Source organism: Myotis nattereri (assembly GCF_964212035.1).
Source record: "Myotis nattereri genome assembly, chromosome: 6".
Classification (NCBI taxonomy): domain Eukaryota; kingdom Metazoa; phylum Chordata; class Mammalia; order Chiroptera; family Vespertilionidae; genus Myotis; species Myotis nattereri.
In genome coordinates this window covers 81,892,212-81,906,347 of record NC_138081.1, presented here as the reverse complement: position 1 = coordinate 81,906,347, position 14,136 = coordinate 81,892,212, and the positions used below count along the sequence as shown (strand labels likewise).

At 37.5% G+C, this 14,136-nt stretch overlaps 1 protein-coding gene across 7 annotated transcripts in view; it reads right to left on the bottom strand.

Annotated features, from left to right (window-relative positions):
- The window catches only part of PTPRK (protein tyrosine phosphatase receptor type K), a 484,221-nt gene that overhangs the window by 67,861 nt on the left and 402,224 nt on the right, over window positions 1-14,136 (bottom strand). For all 7 annotated transcript variants that reach the window (XM_081094205.1, XM_081094206.1, XM_081094207.1 and 4 more), the window contains exon 13: window positions 13,305-13,341. In XM_081094205.1, coding sequence (XP_080950331.1) covers window positions 13,305-13,341 — 37 coding nt within the window. The remainder of the gene's footprint in view (window positions 1-13,304; window positions 13,342-14,136) is intronic.

Sequence of the window (14,136 nt, the reverse complement as noted above, 5' to 3'; positions counted from 1 at the left end):
GGAGGCAGCTGATCGATGTTTCTCTCTCATCGATGTTTCTAATTCTCTATCCCTCTCCCTTTCTCTCTGTAAAAAAATTAATAAAATATATATTTTTTAAAATGTGGTCTCAGTGGGTACCTACCATCAGCCTGATGTTTTGGGGAAGTTCTGGAGCATAAACTGCCCCAAAGGCGACCTCACCTTGAAATGAGAGGTCTAGTTTTTTGTGCCCCGTGTCAGTTAGTCATTAGCTATAAGCTAGTTAGTGGGCTTGGGAGGTGGGTGCACAAGGCTCTGGGCAAAGAAATGCTTTTCAGCTAAAAGTGATTCAGAAAAGAAGAAGAGAAAAGAAGAAGAGAGACGTGAACCATTAGCAAAACCCAGACACTAGAAAACGGGTCCTCGGGCTCCGGAAAAGGGATCTGGTCAGAGCACCAAAACCGACGGGAGTTACAGAAAAGCACCCCCTCCACGAGGCAGCATAACTGCCTCTTTAAAGAAAAGGAACTTAAAGCCAAAACAAAACAAAACAAGAATATTATGCCGCAAGACATTTGGAAAGACACACATCATAAGATTTCTAACTGAACCAGCAGTGTTTCCTTCCAGCTCACCCAGCAGCTGCTCTTCCTCATCTGCATTTCCTGACATTGTCTGTGGAAGGCCCTTAAAACCCGAGTCTTCCACTGGGTGACTGTGTCATGTTAGACACGGGCGTTTCTCAGCTCCTGTTTCTAGCTGTGCACCTTGAAATTGCTTTCCTGGATTATTTTAATCTTATCAAAGTCTTCATATGCGTGACTCAAACTGAAAAAGGAAGGTTGTTTTTCCTTATTTCCACAGAATAAGTCTTACATGGCTGATCAGATAGCAGCTGGATTGTTCTCTTAAAAGCAGCTCATTCTCTGCACAAAGCATGTGCACATCAGGTTTGCTTTTCATTCCTTGGAGTCAGAAATCATGTTCAAGAAGAATCATGAGCTGACATAAAAATAATTCTCCTCAAAAGTAAAAAAAAAATGTCATTTGCTACAGGCTATACTAAACTTTTCACGTAGAAATTGTTGCGAACATCTGAACCCTGCACAATTGAGTCACAGTATTCATTTCTTCTCCCCCAACAAATATTTAGATACTTACTAGGTCCAAAGGAATACACTAAAAGATGAGGCAGATAAGGTGAAACTTCAAGTTTGGAAGAGATATTAGACACCATGATATCAATCAAACTTTTCATAGCAGGGGACATTTTTAAAATATTGAACCCCGGCCAATGTGGCTCAGTGGCTGAGTGTTGACCCAGGAACCAAGAGATTGCAGTTGGATTCCCAGTCAGAGTACATGACTGGGCTGTGAGCTCAAAACCCTGAAGAGGGTGTACAGGAGGCAGCCAACTGTTGATGTTTCTCTCCTATCTATGTTTCTATCTCTCCCTCTCCCTCCCCCTCTCTCTAAAAATCAATAGAAAACACATTAAAAATATTAAAAACATCCTATGTGAACTAAATGAGAGAGCAGATACAGTAGCTGAAGCAGAGATAAGGAACCGAAGCCTTGGATGTTCTGACATTACCTTGCCAAAATCCGTGAGAAGGACTCAGTTAGTGGGATTTAAAGTTTAGGCAACCTTGACCGTGGTCAGTGATTTAGCTAAGGCCACACAACTGGTTTGTAGAACCCAGGTCTTCTGGTTCCAAGACTGGTACATTTTTTTTCACACCACAGCTAAAGATACAGCTCGTGCCCTCTAAAATTTTGCACCTTGTTCAGAAAGTAAATACATGTACAAAATAATACAGGCTGTATGACATTAATGCTATAGAGTAAAAACTGAAAATTCTAAAGAGGGCGAGATGTGAAGTTGAGCTGCCTGAATCATTCTAAGAAATTAATGAAGTAATTTCAATGTATGTGTCATATTTCTGAATGTCCTATATAAGAATAGACTGTGGCAAGTACCTTTTTGTGTGTGTGGGGGGTTGGTGATTATGTGTGACAACTAATGAGAGAATGCCAAGTAACCCAGACTTTGATTCTGTTTTTAAAAAATTATCTCTGCTTCTGTCCCCTAATAACTTACCACCCAAATGTCCCTGAAATCAAATTGAATTTGGCCTTCTCTTCTCTTATTGTTAAAATATTTCCTTTATCTTTTAACCTATAAATTTTGAATTAAGTTAAGGTAGCTTAAACACTAAAATGCAAAATGACAAAGCCAAAGAATGTATCACTGCATACTTTAAGTCTTTCCTCATAGAAGAGGAGCACCTTCTCTGAATCAACAAACTCAATTTCATGCCCCCTCACCAGCTTTTCCGCACGCTCACTCTAGCAGCAGTTGCAAGAACAAGGGCTTCCTGGGGAAGACAGCCGTTATTTGAACAGTTCAAGTGTTTCTGGATTGTTATGCCTGCGCTGGTCTCATAATCCTGTCTGACTTTGACCTCTGACATCTTCCTAATTTCCAACTTCTACACAGGAGAGGCTACAGGGGTCCCTGTGGCTGCTGCCTCTCACTTCCAGGTGAAATGTAAGCTCTGGCTCCAGACTTCATCTTCCCTTCCAAGCCCATGGGGGGTTGTTCCTGCCCCACCCTACCCCCTGCTTCTGGGCTCTGTGCTGTGTTATTCAGCCTCCTGTGGTTTTCCTCCTGTGGCTTCTGGCTCTGCCTGACAGACCATGCTGGTTCCCCCAAGCTTCACCAGTCACTTCATCCAGATCCCTAACAGAAGAGTCACTGTTTTGTAAAGGCCATGGCTCTAGTAGCTTCATCAGCTCGAACTTCTGGAAGAGTAATTCTAAACTCTAATTATAATCCAAGAAATTTACAAGTAAAAAGATCAGTCGTTATTTATAATATCTGACTTGTCCATAAGCTGAATGTAACTAGACAGAAAAAAAAAAATCACATAACCATCAACTATGAACAGTCAATGAAGCTATCAGGGTGAAAACATTCACCTCTTTCAGAGGATGAATAGATGCAATGATGTTGGTTTCCAAGGGCTGAAAGGTCCTGTGGGTTCTATGTTTTTCACTATTTTAAATCAATCCCATAAAGAGAGGAGTTGGTAGCCTCCGTCACAGGTGTCGGTCTGGCTACTGAAGGGATAACAGCAGCAGTGAGGTCCACCACGAGAGGAGCAACAGCACACTCAGGACCGGCCTGGACCTGACAGTGGACCTTTCTTCCCTGGATGATATTTTGAGAAGATGGACAAAGGTGTACTGTGAACCAGTTCCAAGTGCTGTGACCTCCCCAGAGAGAAAGCAGCTGAGCTTTAAATGTCTACACAACTGATGGGAATGTTGGTGAAGACACTACGGACTTTTGAGAAGGGGGGTGGGGCGGAGGTAGATGTGTAGAATGTAGGAAAAGAATGAACAACACAGGTTTAGATTTCTAAACTAAACCAGTTGTTCATATTCCCGGATGAATACCTTGGAAAAGCACTACTAATTTTCGTACATGAGGGCAGCACTTGGGGCCTGGCACAGACGCCAGAACTATGCTCTTAATGTGAAGGTGGGCTTCGTGGAGGAATGTCTGGAGAGGCTAGGATAATGGATAAGTTGCGGAAGACGGTAGCAATTGCTGAAGTCAGATGTAGAGCAGGAAAACCCTGCTGACAGATCTCTTTCCAAAGGATTTAGGCCTCTGTTGAAACATTATGAGGTCACATCTATCTTCACAATTTACATCTTGCCAGATTTCTGAGGACTTTAGAATAGCATACGTCGGCTATTATCGCATTGAGATAAATTTGTTTTATTTTACTGACACAGATTTAGAAGTTAAATGAAATGGTGGCTTTATATTTAATGAAGGATTTTTTTATTGTAAGGTAAAATGGATGACTAAAGCTTAATTTCACAAGTCAGGAATACTGTTGTATACAATACTGAGTCTGATTAGGGTCCTATGAATGTCAATGAGGATTTGAACCCCTAAATTAGCACACACATTCATATGCAAAAAACAAACAAAAATCTCCTTTACACTGAGGCCCAGCTCTCTGAATACAGACCAGTCCTCCAGAGTATTCCTTTTGTCTTCCCCTGTGTTTAGGCCCAATCATTTAGGTCATTAGTGACATCTTATTTAAAGTATTTCCTTTAGCTCTTTTTTTAATAATAATGTTAGAAAGCTTTATTGATTACTTTTGAAATTATGTAGGTTGGTACAATAAGTGGATTTTATTTTATGAAAGTGAAGAAGGTCTTACAAAATAGTTGATATATTGGGGAACTAGAAGGGTGGGGGAACCTCTGCTCCATAAACATACCTCAGTATATGAACAAAAAGAGCCTCAGATACCCAAGAGCCTCAGATATGGGAGAATGAGCTCAACAAAGCCACCAAGATCTATATTCTCTGGTGGCCAATTACGTCTCTGGGAGTAGTTGCATCTGGGAGATCTTCGGAGACAAATACTTAATCTTTCAGATAACCAAGCTATAAGACGGCTGCCAGCAACATAATTCTATACAGAACACTAACTTTATGGGTAAAAAATGATTACCAAAAAACCCCACAAACTTTAAGAGAAGTGATACTTATTAACCATAACAAAAGAGAGGAGAACCTTCGTCAATGAAAAAATAATTAGGAAAAATAAATGCAGCACAGTAATTAGATGTCCTGAGTTTGTTTATATTTAATAAGTACTTAATAAAATAAGATACTGAAATAAATATGGAAAATAAACAACAAAATGCAAAAAATAGATATATCAAAGAATCCTTGAAGAGGACTACCAATCATCCTCATTTTTTTTAAAAGTAAATGACCTGATTTCTTTCAGTCATCTTCCTAACTCATTCTCCTAGTTGTGCTTGGAAGTGAATCTTGTTCACAGTGCCACCACCTCCCCCACCGTTTTAATTTGGGCTAATCAGATCTTTCTGCCTCCTAGCAGTAAGCAGTACTGTATGTTTGATCACTAGACTTAGGTCTCTATCACTGATAGATCCTCTTTGGGAGAAAAGAGAAATATCATACACTGCCATTTAACTTATTCCAGATAAAGGCCGAATTAGTTTACATCTCAGGGCAAATTTGAAACTGGACTCTCCTATCCTGAGGTGCCTCTACTTCCTGCAGAAATGTTAACGTAGGTCATTTTCTGAAACCCTGCCTAATGAGCAACTGTTCCTGTGAATGGATCCAAATAAAAGCATGATGCAGATGTGGGGTGAGCCAGTCCTCTGCGAGAGACTGGGGCTCCAGAGTTCTCCGAGCCTCCTGGAACACTTGCCTATCAAGGCTTAAGAATGTATATCGTTAACTGCTATTTTGGCAATCGAGTTTAGATTTTATTACTCCTGTGACACTAGCACTTTCAGGAAATGAGTCTAGTGTAATTAGGCTCTTACACATATTTGCTTCAATAAAGTGTTTATTTAGATAAAGAAAAATGGAGAGAAGGCAGTCATGTCTAAATATCTGCAAAATTCATTTTGGCAAATAAATATCTTGTGATCATGATAATAGGTTGGAGAGGGAAGCACATCACTGGCTATTTGGTCAATTCTAAAACCGAATTCCTCCAAAACTAGAAAAGAAGTAATCCACGGTTTAGAAATATGAAATATTCTTTTATTTTCTCTGCTATATATTACTTTAAATGGCTGTACATAAGGTGGGAAGATTTAACTTCTCTTTTTCAGATTTTTTAAACAATTATTACACGGAGAGAAAAACTAAAATTTTTGCTTCACACAATGTGGTTTTAACACTGATTCCCAAACCCATATGCTCTTTATCAATAAACGGGAGATGTAGTTTAGACTTCTCACAGCATTGTTTCATAGACATTATTATACTGAACACTGAAAAATACTTCTATCAGAACATCTGGCAAACAGAAGTCAAATGGAACTTAACTGGTGGAGTGCATATTTTTCTAATTTTTTTCAACTTGGTCATATATCTGAGAAGAGATGTAACTTGTTTTTCTTTTCAGGAGAAATTTGAAATACTAGTCTACTTTATGTATTTTTCTATGATTGTTATGACATTCATCTTGTTGTCATTCTGCAGAGCATTGTGTGAGTTTTTCAAATAGCTTCTTTAAGCTTGATTTTTTTAAAAAAGGTTCTCTTAGCAGTGAATTTAAAATGATCCTCACATCTGCTTCTGCCAACTGACTTACCTAATAAATCCCAACTTACTCCGTGGCTACTCATGCTTTCTCATAATTTGATTGTTTTTTTGACACATTTTGTTTTTAAAGAATAAAAAGTACAGTTTTCACAACTTCTAGGAATGTTGTCCTACTCAATGTGAGAAAATCTAAAGAATTCTGAAATCAGGGACTGTTGATGATTAATAAAAGCATAACAATAAACCAAGATGATTTAGAATTGCTTGCAGCTCAGGAAGTGTAAAAGAACCACCATGCACTTAAAGATATTCCAAAGAAAACTAAAGTATTTCTAGGCTTTCCCTAAGAGGCAGCCTTCATTGAAAGAGCTTGAAAGTTTGTTAATTTTATTTGATTCATCAACTTGAAACAAAATGCATCCCATAAATTGAACAGTTAACTGTTCATGTGCTCGTCTCTTCATTCTTTATAGAACAGTTTTAAAACAAATTCAATGGTATCATTATGTAAATCATTTAACAATAAAACATAAAATGTTAACCATGTTTTTGCACATTAGATAAGCAAAATCTTAAAATACTGGTGTCAATTAGTAATGATAAGAGAGTATGGAAAACAAGCATTCAAATATATCGTTTGAAACATAAATTTGTAGAATTCTTTTTTAAAGTAATTTGTAATTATTTAAAAATCTATAAATAGCACATGACTCAGCTATATTGATTTTAAGAGTTTATTCTATAACAGATAGTTAAGTTCTTAGCCAAGGATGTTTATTCCATTGCATATAATTGCAAGATAAATGAACAGTCAAAATGTCCAACAATAAAGGAAGGGTTAAACATACATTCATAAACCATGGAATATGTGCATTTTCTAACTTGAAAATGTGTCCAAGACAAAAATATTTTTAGAATATATTTTTATTGATTTCAGAGAGGAAGGGAAAGGAAGAGACAGAAACATCAATGATGAGAATCATTGCTTAGCTGCCTCCTGCACACCCTCTACTGGGGATCAAGTCTGCAAGAAGAGCATGTGCCTTGACTGGGAACTGAACCATGACCTCCTGGTTCATAGGTCGATGCTCAACCCCTGGGCCAATAGCCCCTGCTCAACAATGGCTGGTCCAAGCCAAAAAATTTAAGTTAAAAAATAGCAAGCTCCAGGCCACTATCTTGGGATGACAAGAATTTTTTTTAATCTGTATATTTTTCTATCTATAGAAATATAGATATGTTTTCATAATTGCAATGTCTGTAAAGAGATCCTCACCAGGTTGGGTAAATATAAAAAAAAAAACTGTATCTGTAACATATAACAGTGGCGATTTGTTTTATAAAATCAGGTTTAAAGCCTAAATCGTTTACAGAATATATCTGTTAAATGGAGGTTATTACCAAATCCTAAATTATAGTAAATCTATAACATAGACTTTAAATATTTTACCAGAGTGAAAAGAAAAGCATTCTATTTCTAAGAACAGATCTTGGCAGAGTTGAGGAATCTCCAGGTGAAGGATAATATCTCATGTTTTAAGACAGATGTGGCCAATGACTATTTTTATCCAAACCTGCTCTGCATGGTAACTGCATACAGCCATCATGCCTCCATTCTACAACTGTCTTCCTTGGAGCTCAATATCTGGCTTAGTGCCTGACAGAGTGTAAACAGGCCATAAATACATTCTGAATGGATGACAAATTCCCAATGTTTAGCAGCTGGTGGAATAGTTAGGTGTAGGGAAATTAAGCAAAGATATATTCAAGAGAGGACTGTTGTTCACCATGATGATGTAAAATTTCTATCATAAACAATCAGATACCAACAATGTAGTTGTTACCATCATCACTTCTGAGAAGTGATGTGATAGGAAGCCTTGAGAAAAGCCCCAAAATTACATGAGCTGATGTCTTAGCTCCATACTCTTATGAGACCCTTAATTTTCTTTCTTCCTCGTCTCTCTACAAAAATTTTCATAGTTGCTGTAGTCTTTAGTATGCTGTTAGACCACCAACAGTCAACCACGTTTCCTTCCACTATCTCCCCTAGTAGCCGAACTTGTCAGAAAAATCATAACTGGCAAATACAAAGCAGCTTTTTATAAAGGGGTCAAACCTGAGATGATGGTTATCAGGGTAAGCAGAGGAAAGTCTTACTAACACAGTGAAATCCTATCTCAAAAGCACAGACCAGTCGGATGATCATCTGGGAAATAACAGCAGCAAATGGACCAAGAATTGGTTTCCTTGTAGGCAGAGTGGCATTTTAAGAGGAACAGATGCAAAGCCAGGTGTTACTTGTAAGTAACAGAAGCAGCCAGCAATTAAAACATCGCTTTCTGAATTTACAAGATGGGAGACACACCTGCACACACAAACAGTGCTCAGGAAGAATAACAATGATTTAAAAGGGCAATTTGTATATTTACTTAAGGGTCACTGATACTCAAACTGTGAACTTTCTGCCCTTACCAGGATATATAAAGGGTGGCCAGCATCCCTTTATCACCTCCACTATTTACAAACATTAATTTCTGCATTTCCTTAAACAATGAAGCAGAAGTAGGAATTTCTTTACCTGTATAATCAGCAGGAGCTCTTAAAAGAGTAAAACAAATGTAAGAAGGGAACAAGATTCCAAATTTTGAAGCTAGGTTGTCATCTGTATCAAAAACAGGACATGAAAAATCCAGAACTATTGGGATGTTTGGGTAAGAACATTTATTGTTTGTCTTTAAAAGCACACTAAACCATATGCTCAAGTATGTGACTTTTTTTTGTATCTCATTTTCACAAAATCTGAGAAATTTTGAAAAATAAATTAGAATTTTTCCAAGATTTTTTTTATAAGTGTAATTAGGGAATAGTAGAAAACTGATCACAAAAAAATACTTGACTAATCTAAAAGTTTTAAACACAAAACAAGTTCAAAAGCATGTCATTTTCTATCTTTCCTTCTATCAATAGTGATCATTCAAGATAGATTCAATTAACTTTCTACTCTAATGCCATTTATTCAATCAGAGAGATAATCTTTAAAGTAATCCACATTTCATTAAAAAACTGAATAGAATGCATAATATCAGACACCACACAAATAGGCGATAAAGAATATTTTGTCTATTATGGAGCCATAATCATAAACCGATGCTCTATAACACTCTGCAAATGTGTTTCAATGAGACCAAACTGGATTTTGATCTTTAATCCCCACAACAGGATAAATATAGAAAAAAGAGAGGCAGCACTCATTTGCAATAAAACTAATGTAATCTTCGATATGCGGATTCACTCCGAAGACCTGTTTTTAATTGCTAGGAACACAAGTTCTTTAAGTTGTTTGCTTTCAAAATTTAGTATTTACCTTTTTCAAAATCAAAGGATTAAAATAGGGAATCTATGTTCCCAGTATATAAAGATAATGATATCAACAAATAACAAATGTGTACGTGAATGTGTATATAAGTATGTATTTCGGAGTGTGTGTGTTTTTAAAAAGACTGCACCTTTAACACTACTTGGAAACCTCTTCACCTACATATCCAAGTTCATTATTTATAAATTTTGTTTCCCACCTAACTGCAGGGCATAACTCAACTAAATTTCTGCCACAGAGCAAAAATTCCCTGTCCTCCAGTTGCTGGAAACATGTTCCCCCCCTCTTCTGAGCCCTTGTTAGCAGTCGCTTTAACATTCATATTTCTGCTAACAGTCTGTTAAAGGCAAGTTATGCTTTTTGTATCATGCTCTAAGGATTCTCTGAAGCCTCTACCCACTGCCCAATTCCAAAGTCACTTTCATATTTTCAGGTATTTGTTACAGTAGGACCCAGCTTCCAGACACCAAAACTCATATTGGTTACCTTTTATGCTGTAACAAACTACGAAACATTAATGGGTTAAAACCACACACATTTATTATCTGACAGTTCTAGAGGCCGGAAGTCCTAAATGAATCTATGGGACTAAAATTAAGAAGGTCACTGGTTTATGTTCCTTCTGTAGGCACAAGGGGGAAAAAAAATCATTTGTCTTATCTAGTTTCCAGAAACCCATGCGTTCCTTGGCTCATGGCCCCTTTGTCTTTCTGCAAAGCACATCCATCATCACTCCAGCTCTTGCTTCTGTCTTCACGTCGGTTCTTGGACTCTGAGCCTCCCACCTGCCACTTATATAAACTCTTACTGGGTCCACCTGTATCACCCAGGATCAGTACCCTATCACAAGGTCCTTAGAATATCTGCAAGTATTTTGAAGATTAGAACATGGACATTTTGGTGGAGGCTGGGGGAGGGGAGCATTATTAAGGCTACCATTATCTATTTAATATAATATGATTCCCTAGAAATGTAATTAGGCTCAGTGTTGATGGACAGTTTTTAAAAAAGTGGTTTAGAAGAGAGATAACCTTATCACCAAGAGTTCGGCCATCTTTGCTCTGCAAGGTAATGTTATTTCTGACCCTTGCTCATTAGTGTCTATGAAATGTTATATGAGCAGAGGAGTTGCTTCATTCTCATTAGTCTCCTAAGGCAGTATTTCTAGAAATAAAGCAATGATTTAGACTGCTGTTGACAGTATTCGAATGAAACTCTAAATTATAAAATTATCTCTGGTAAACAACTGGCATCCTCAGTTTGATGCTCTCAGTCTACGCTAGCTATCAAAAAATATCTCAGGATTGGTCTTTAATTACTTTAGAGAAATGAGTACTACGGTGGTTTGCTAGTAATCACAGTGCTTTGGTTGACAGGGCATCGGTGCGTGCTAATTGTTCAGATCACTGGTGCTCACGAAGCGTGGTCACCACAGTGGCAGCAGCAGTAAACCTGCTAGAAATGCACATTCTTGGGCCCTTCCCTAGGCCTATTGGTTTGGAAACTGCCATTGAGGCCCAACAACCGGTTTTCACAAGGCCTCCACAGGATTCTGACTCAAGCTGAAGTCTGAAATCACTAATGAAGACCAGTCTGTTTCATCCTCAGGGTCTGAGCCCACTTTCCTTAGCAGCCAAACACGCATTCCCCTCAAGGTCTTTGCATGTGTTCCCTCTGCCTTCAACTTTTCATACATATATAACCTATTTTAATCCTCACAATAATAGAGAGGAGTGAATACACTATTATGCATCTTTTGGGAGTGAGGGGCTAAATAATTTGCAAATGTTAACGAATAGTAAAGGGTACAGTCAGGGGAATATGAACCCCGATAGTCCAGGGCCAGGGTCCTCTTCCCTTACTCATTAAACCACATTGCCAAACTGGAGATCCAGAGTACAGCAGGATAAATTATTAAACAAAGAAGAAACGACCACAAATGGACTTTTTCTTACTACCTCTGAGTTTCAGGACAATATTCTGTGCCACCTTGTACGTTTGACTTCTATAATCTTACATCTCCTGCAATTTAAATCTCATATGATATTTTTTCATTATAATTTTATTTGTATTGAGAGAGGGACAAAATGGCAAACACTTGTATAAGTGCAAATATTTAAATAACCAAATAAGGAAAATTTTAAATCATTTATACCTATCTTTTCTCAGTTATAAAAAATATCTAAAAATCTTTTTGGAAGCTGATGCAAGACTACTTTACATTTTTGGCTTTATTTTAAGTTTGGAAAAAACATAGTTGATATATACCTAAATGCCCTCTGCCACTATCTTTAAAATTTTCAACTCTACTTCTTGATCCATGAGCTGTTTTTAAAATAAAATAAATGCTTGTACATTATGTGCATCTGTATATATTTTTTTCTTTCCTTTCACTAAGGATTGCTTTTTTAAATATCATGAGGAATCGTAGTATTTGAATTAAAAAGTGTATTTATTTTCTCTTCTGTGAACCTTTTTTTATTACTTCTCATGAGTCAAGAAAAACGTCTCTTTTGCTTTTACAAACAAGAGTATAACACAAATGCTTAATTGAGCAGACTGATGATTAGATGAGAAAAAATGATGAAAGGAATGATGCCAGCACAAACAGAATATAGCCATTCATTTTTATCCAAATGAATAAACTACTGGTCATGAACGTGGGTCTAATACTAATTCCAGCGGCAAACAACCCAGAGCGCCAACTCTCCACAGAGCCCCATGTCTGCATGCAGACAGCTTTTTTCTTGTTCCTCTTGTTAAAATACACCAACCTCTCTCTCTCTCCTTTGTTGGCACAATCGCATAAGTCTTAAATGAAGGATTATAAACATAGTGACTGCTGAAGATTTTCTCCCACTCTGAAATCTAAATACTCATTTGAAGATGAAAATGTTTTCTCCTAAAAAACTAGGCAACACAGCTAAACTATGAAATGTCAGCAGGAATTGCCCTAGCCATTAGCCACCACGGATTTAATTTATTGGCTTCGGTTGGATTAAAAAAAAGAAAAGAAAAAAAAAAGTAAAGCATCTCCAATGAACTTGCAGTACTGATGAAGTTATAGACCAGTCTTCACACCTATGCTCTTCCACATGCATGGACTAGCCTGCTTCTTTTTACCTTTGATCGTCTACCAGAGAAAGTAACAATGGTTTTTAAACAAGCACCTTGTGATTTTGAACTGATATTGCCGAGTTTTTCCAATACATTGGTTGATCAGCTGCACAAGACCTTTCAGATACTAAATGGCAGGAAAAAGGCCTTCTAAGGCAGCAGTTCTCAACCTATGGGTCGCGACCCCTTTGGGGGTCGAACAACCCTTTCACAGGGGTTGCCTAAGACCATCGGAAAACACATATATAATTACATATTGTTTTGTGATTAATCACTATGCTTTAATTATGTTCAATCTGTAACACTGAAAATACATCCTGCATATCAGATATTTATATGACGATTCATAACAGTAGCAAAATTACAGTTATGAAGTAGCAACGAAAATAATTTTATGGTTGGGGGTCACCACAACATGAGGAACTGTATTAAAGGGTCGCGGTATTAGCAAGGTTGAGAACCATTGTTAAGGGTTTCTGAATCCCTCCTATTCTCATAACAAGATTCCTCCAGTCAATTCCTAGAGGATGAAAAGTAGCACCCATTACATGTTAAAGACACCCAAGTGAGTCCCAGGACTTGGCTGGCAGTTTAACTGGGTCCTACTACAAAATTGTAGAAGTGCTACATGTAATTAGCCCCGAAGCAGGGAATGAAGCTCTTTCATTTAGAAAGCAGGATAATGGAATTTGAAAAAGAAAAAAAAAGCAAACCTCTTACCTTTTGTAGCAATTCGTACACACTGGGTTTTAGTTTCCTGATGGAGTGAAAATGAAAGAAAATAGTCAGTGTATACATAGGCTTCCTGTTTCATAAACTATAATTATTATGAAGATCAATCTGGAGCTATAAATAGGTTTATAAAGAATACAATTGCAGAGCTAAAGAAACATGTTTTTATATGTATTCTTAGATAATTTTTTAAATCTAAAATAAAGACTTAAGCCCTGAGCAGTGTGTTCAATGGTTAGAGAGTTGGCCAGTGCACAGAAGGGTCACAATTTCAATTCCCAGTCAAGGGCACATGCCTCTGTTGCTGATTTGATCCTGGCCCCAGTTGGGGTGTGTGCGGGAGGCAACCAACCAATGTCTCTCGCACATCAATGTTTCTCTTTATCTCTCTCTCTCCCCGACCCCAACCTCCATCCCTCCCACTCTCTCTTAAAAGCAATGGAAAAGTGTATCCTCCAGGGAGGATTAACAGCAACAACCACAACAACAAATAAGAACTTAAATTTTTTTTCAATATTTTTCTAAAGATTTAGGTGTCTGTTTTTACCTTGTAATGAAACAGGCTGTCTTGTCTGGGACAAGTATAATGGCATTCCATTTGCATTTTGTACTTTTTGAACAATTAGAAAGAAAACATATTTGCAAAGCTAATACAAATCAGATCCAAATATAAACTTCATTTTCACCTCATAACTGCACACTCAGACCAAAGCTGGGCATTATATACTGTCACTTGGAGCCTTCCATGACTAAAGAGCCGAATAATAGTTAGAAAATCATAAAAAAAATACTTCATACCCTGGCAGGGTGACTCAGTTGG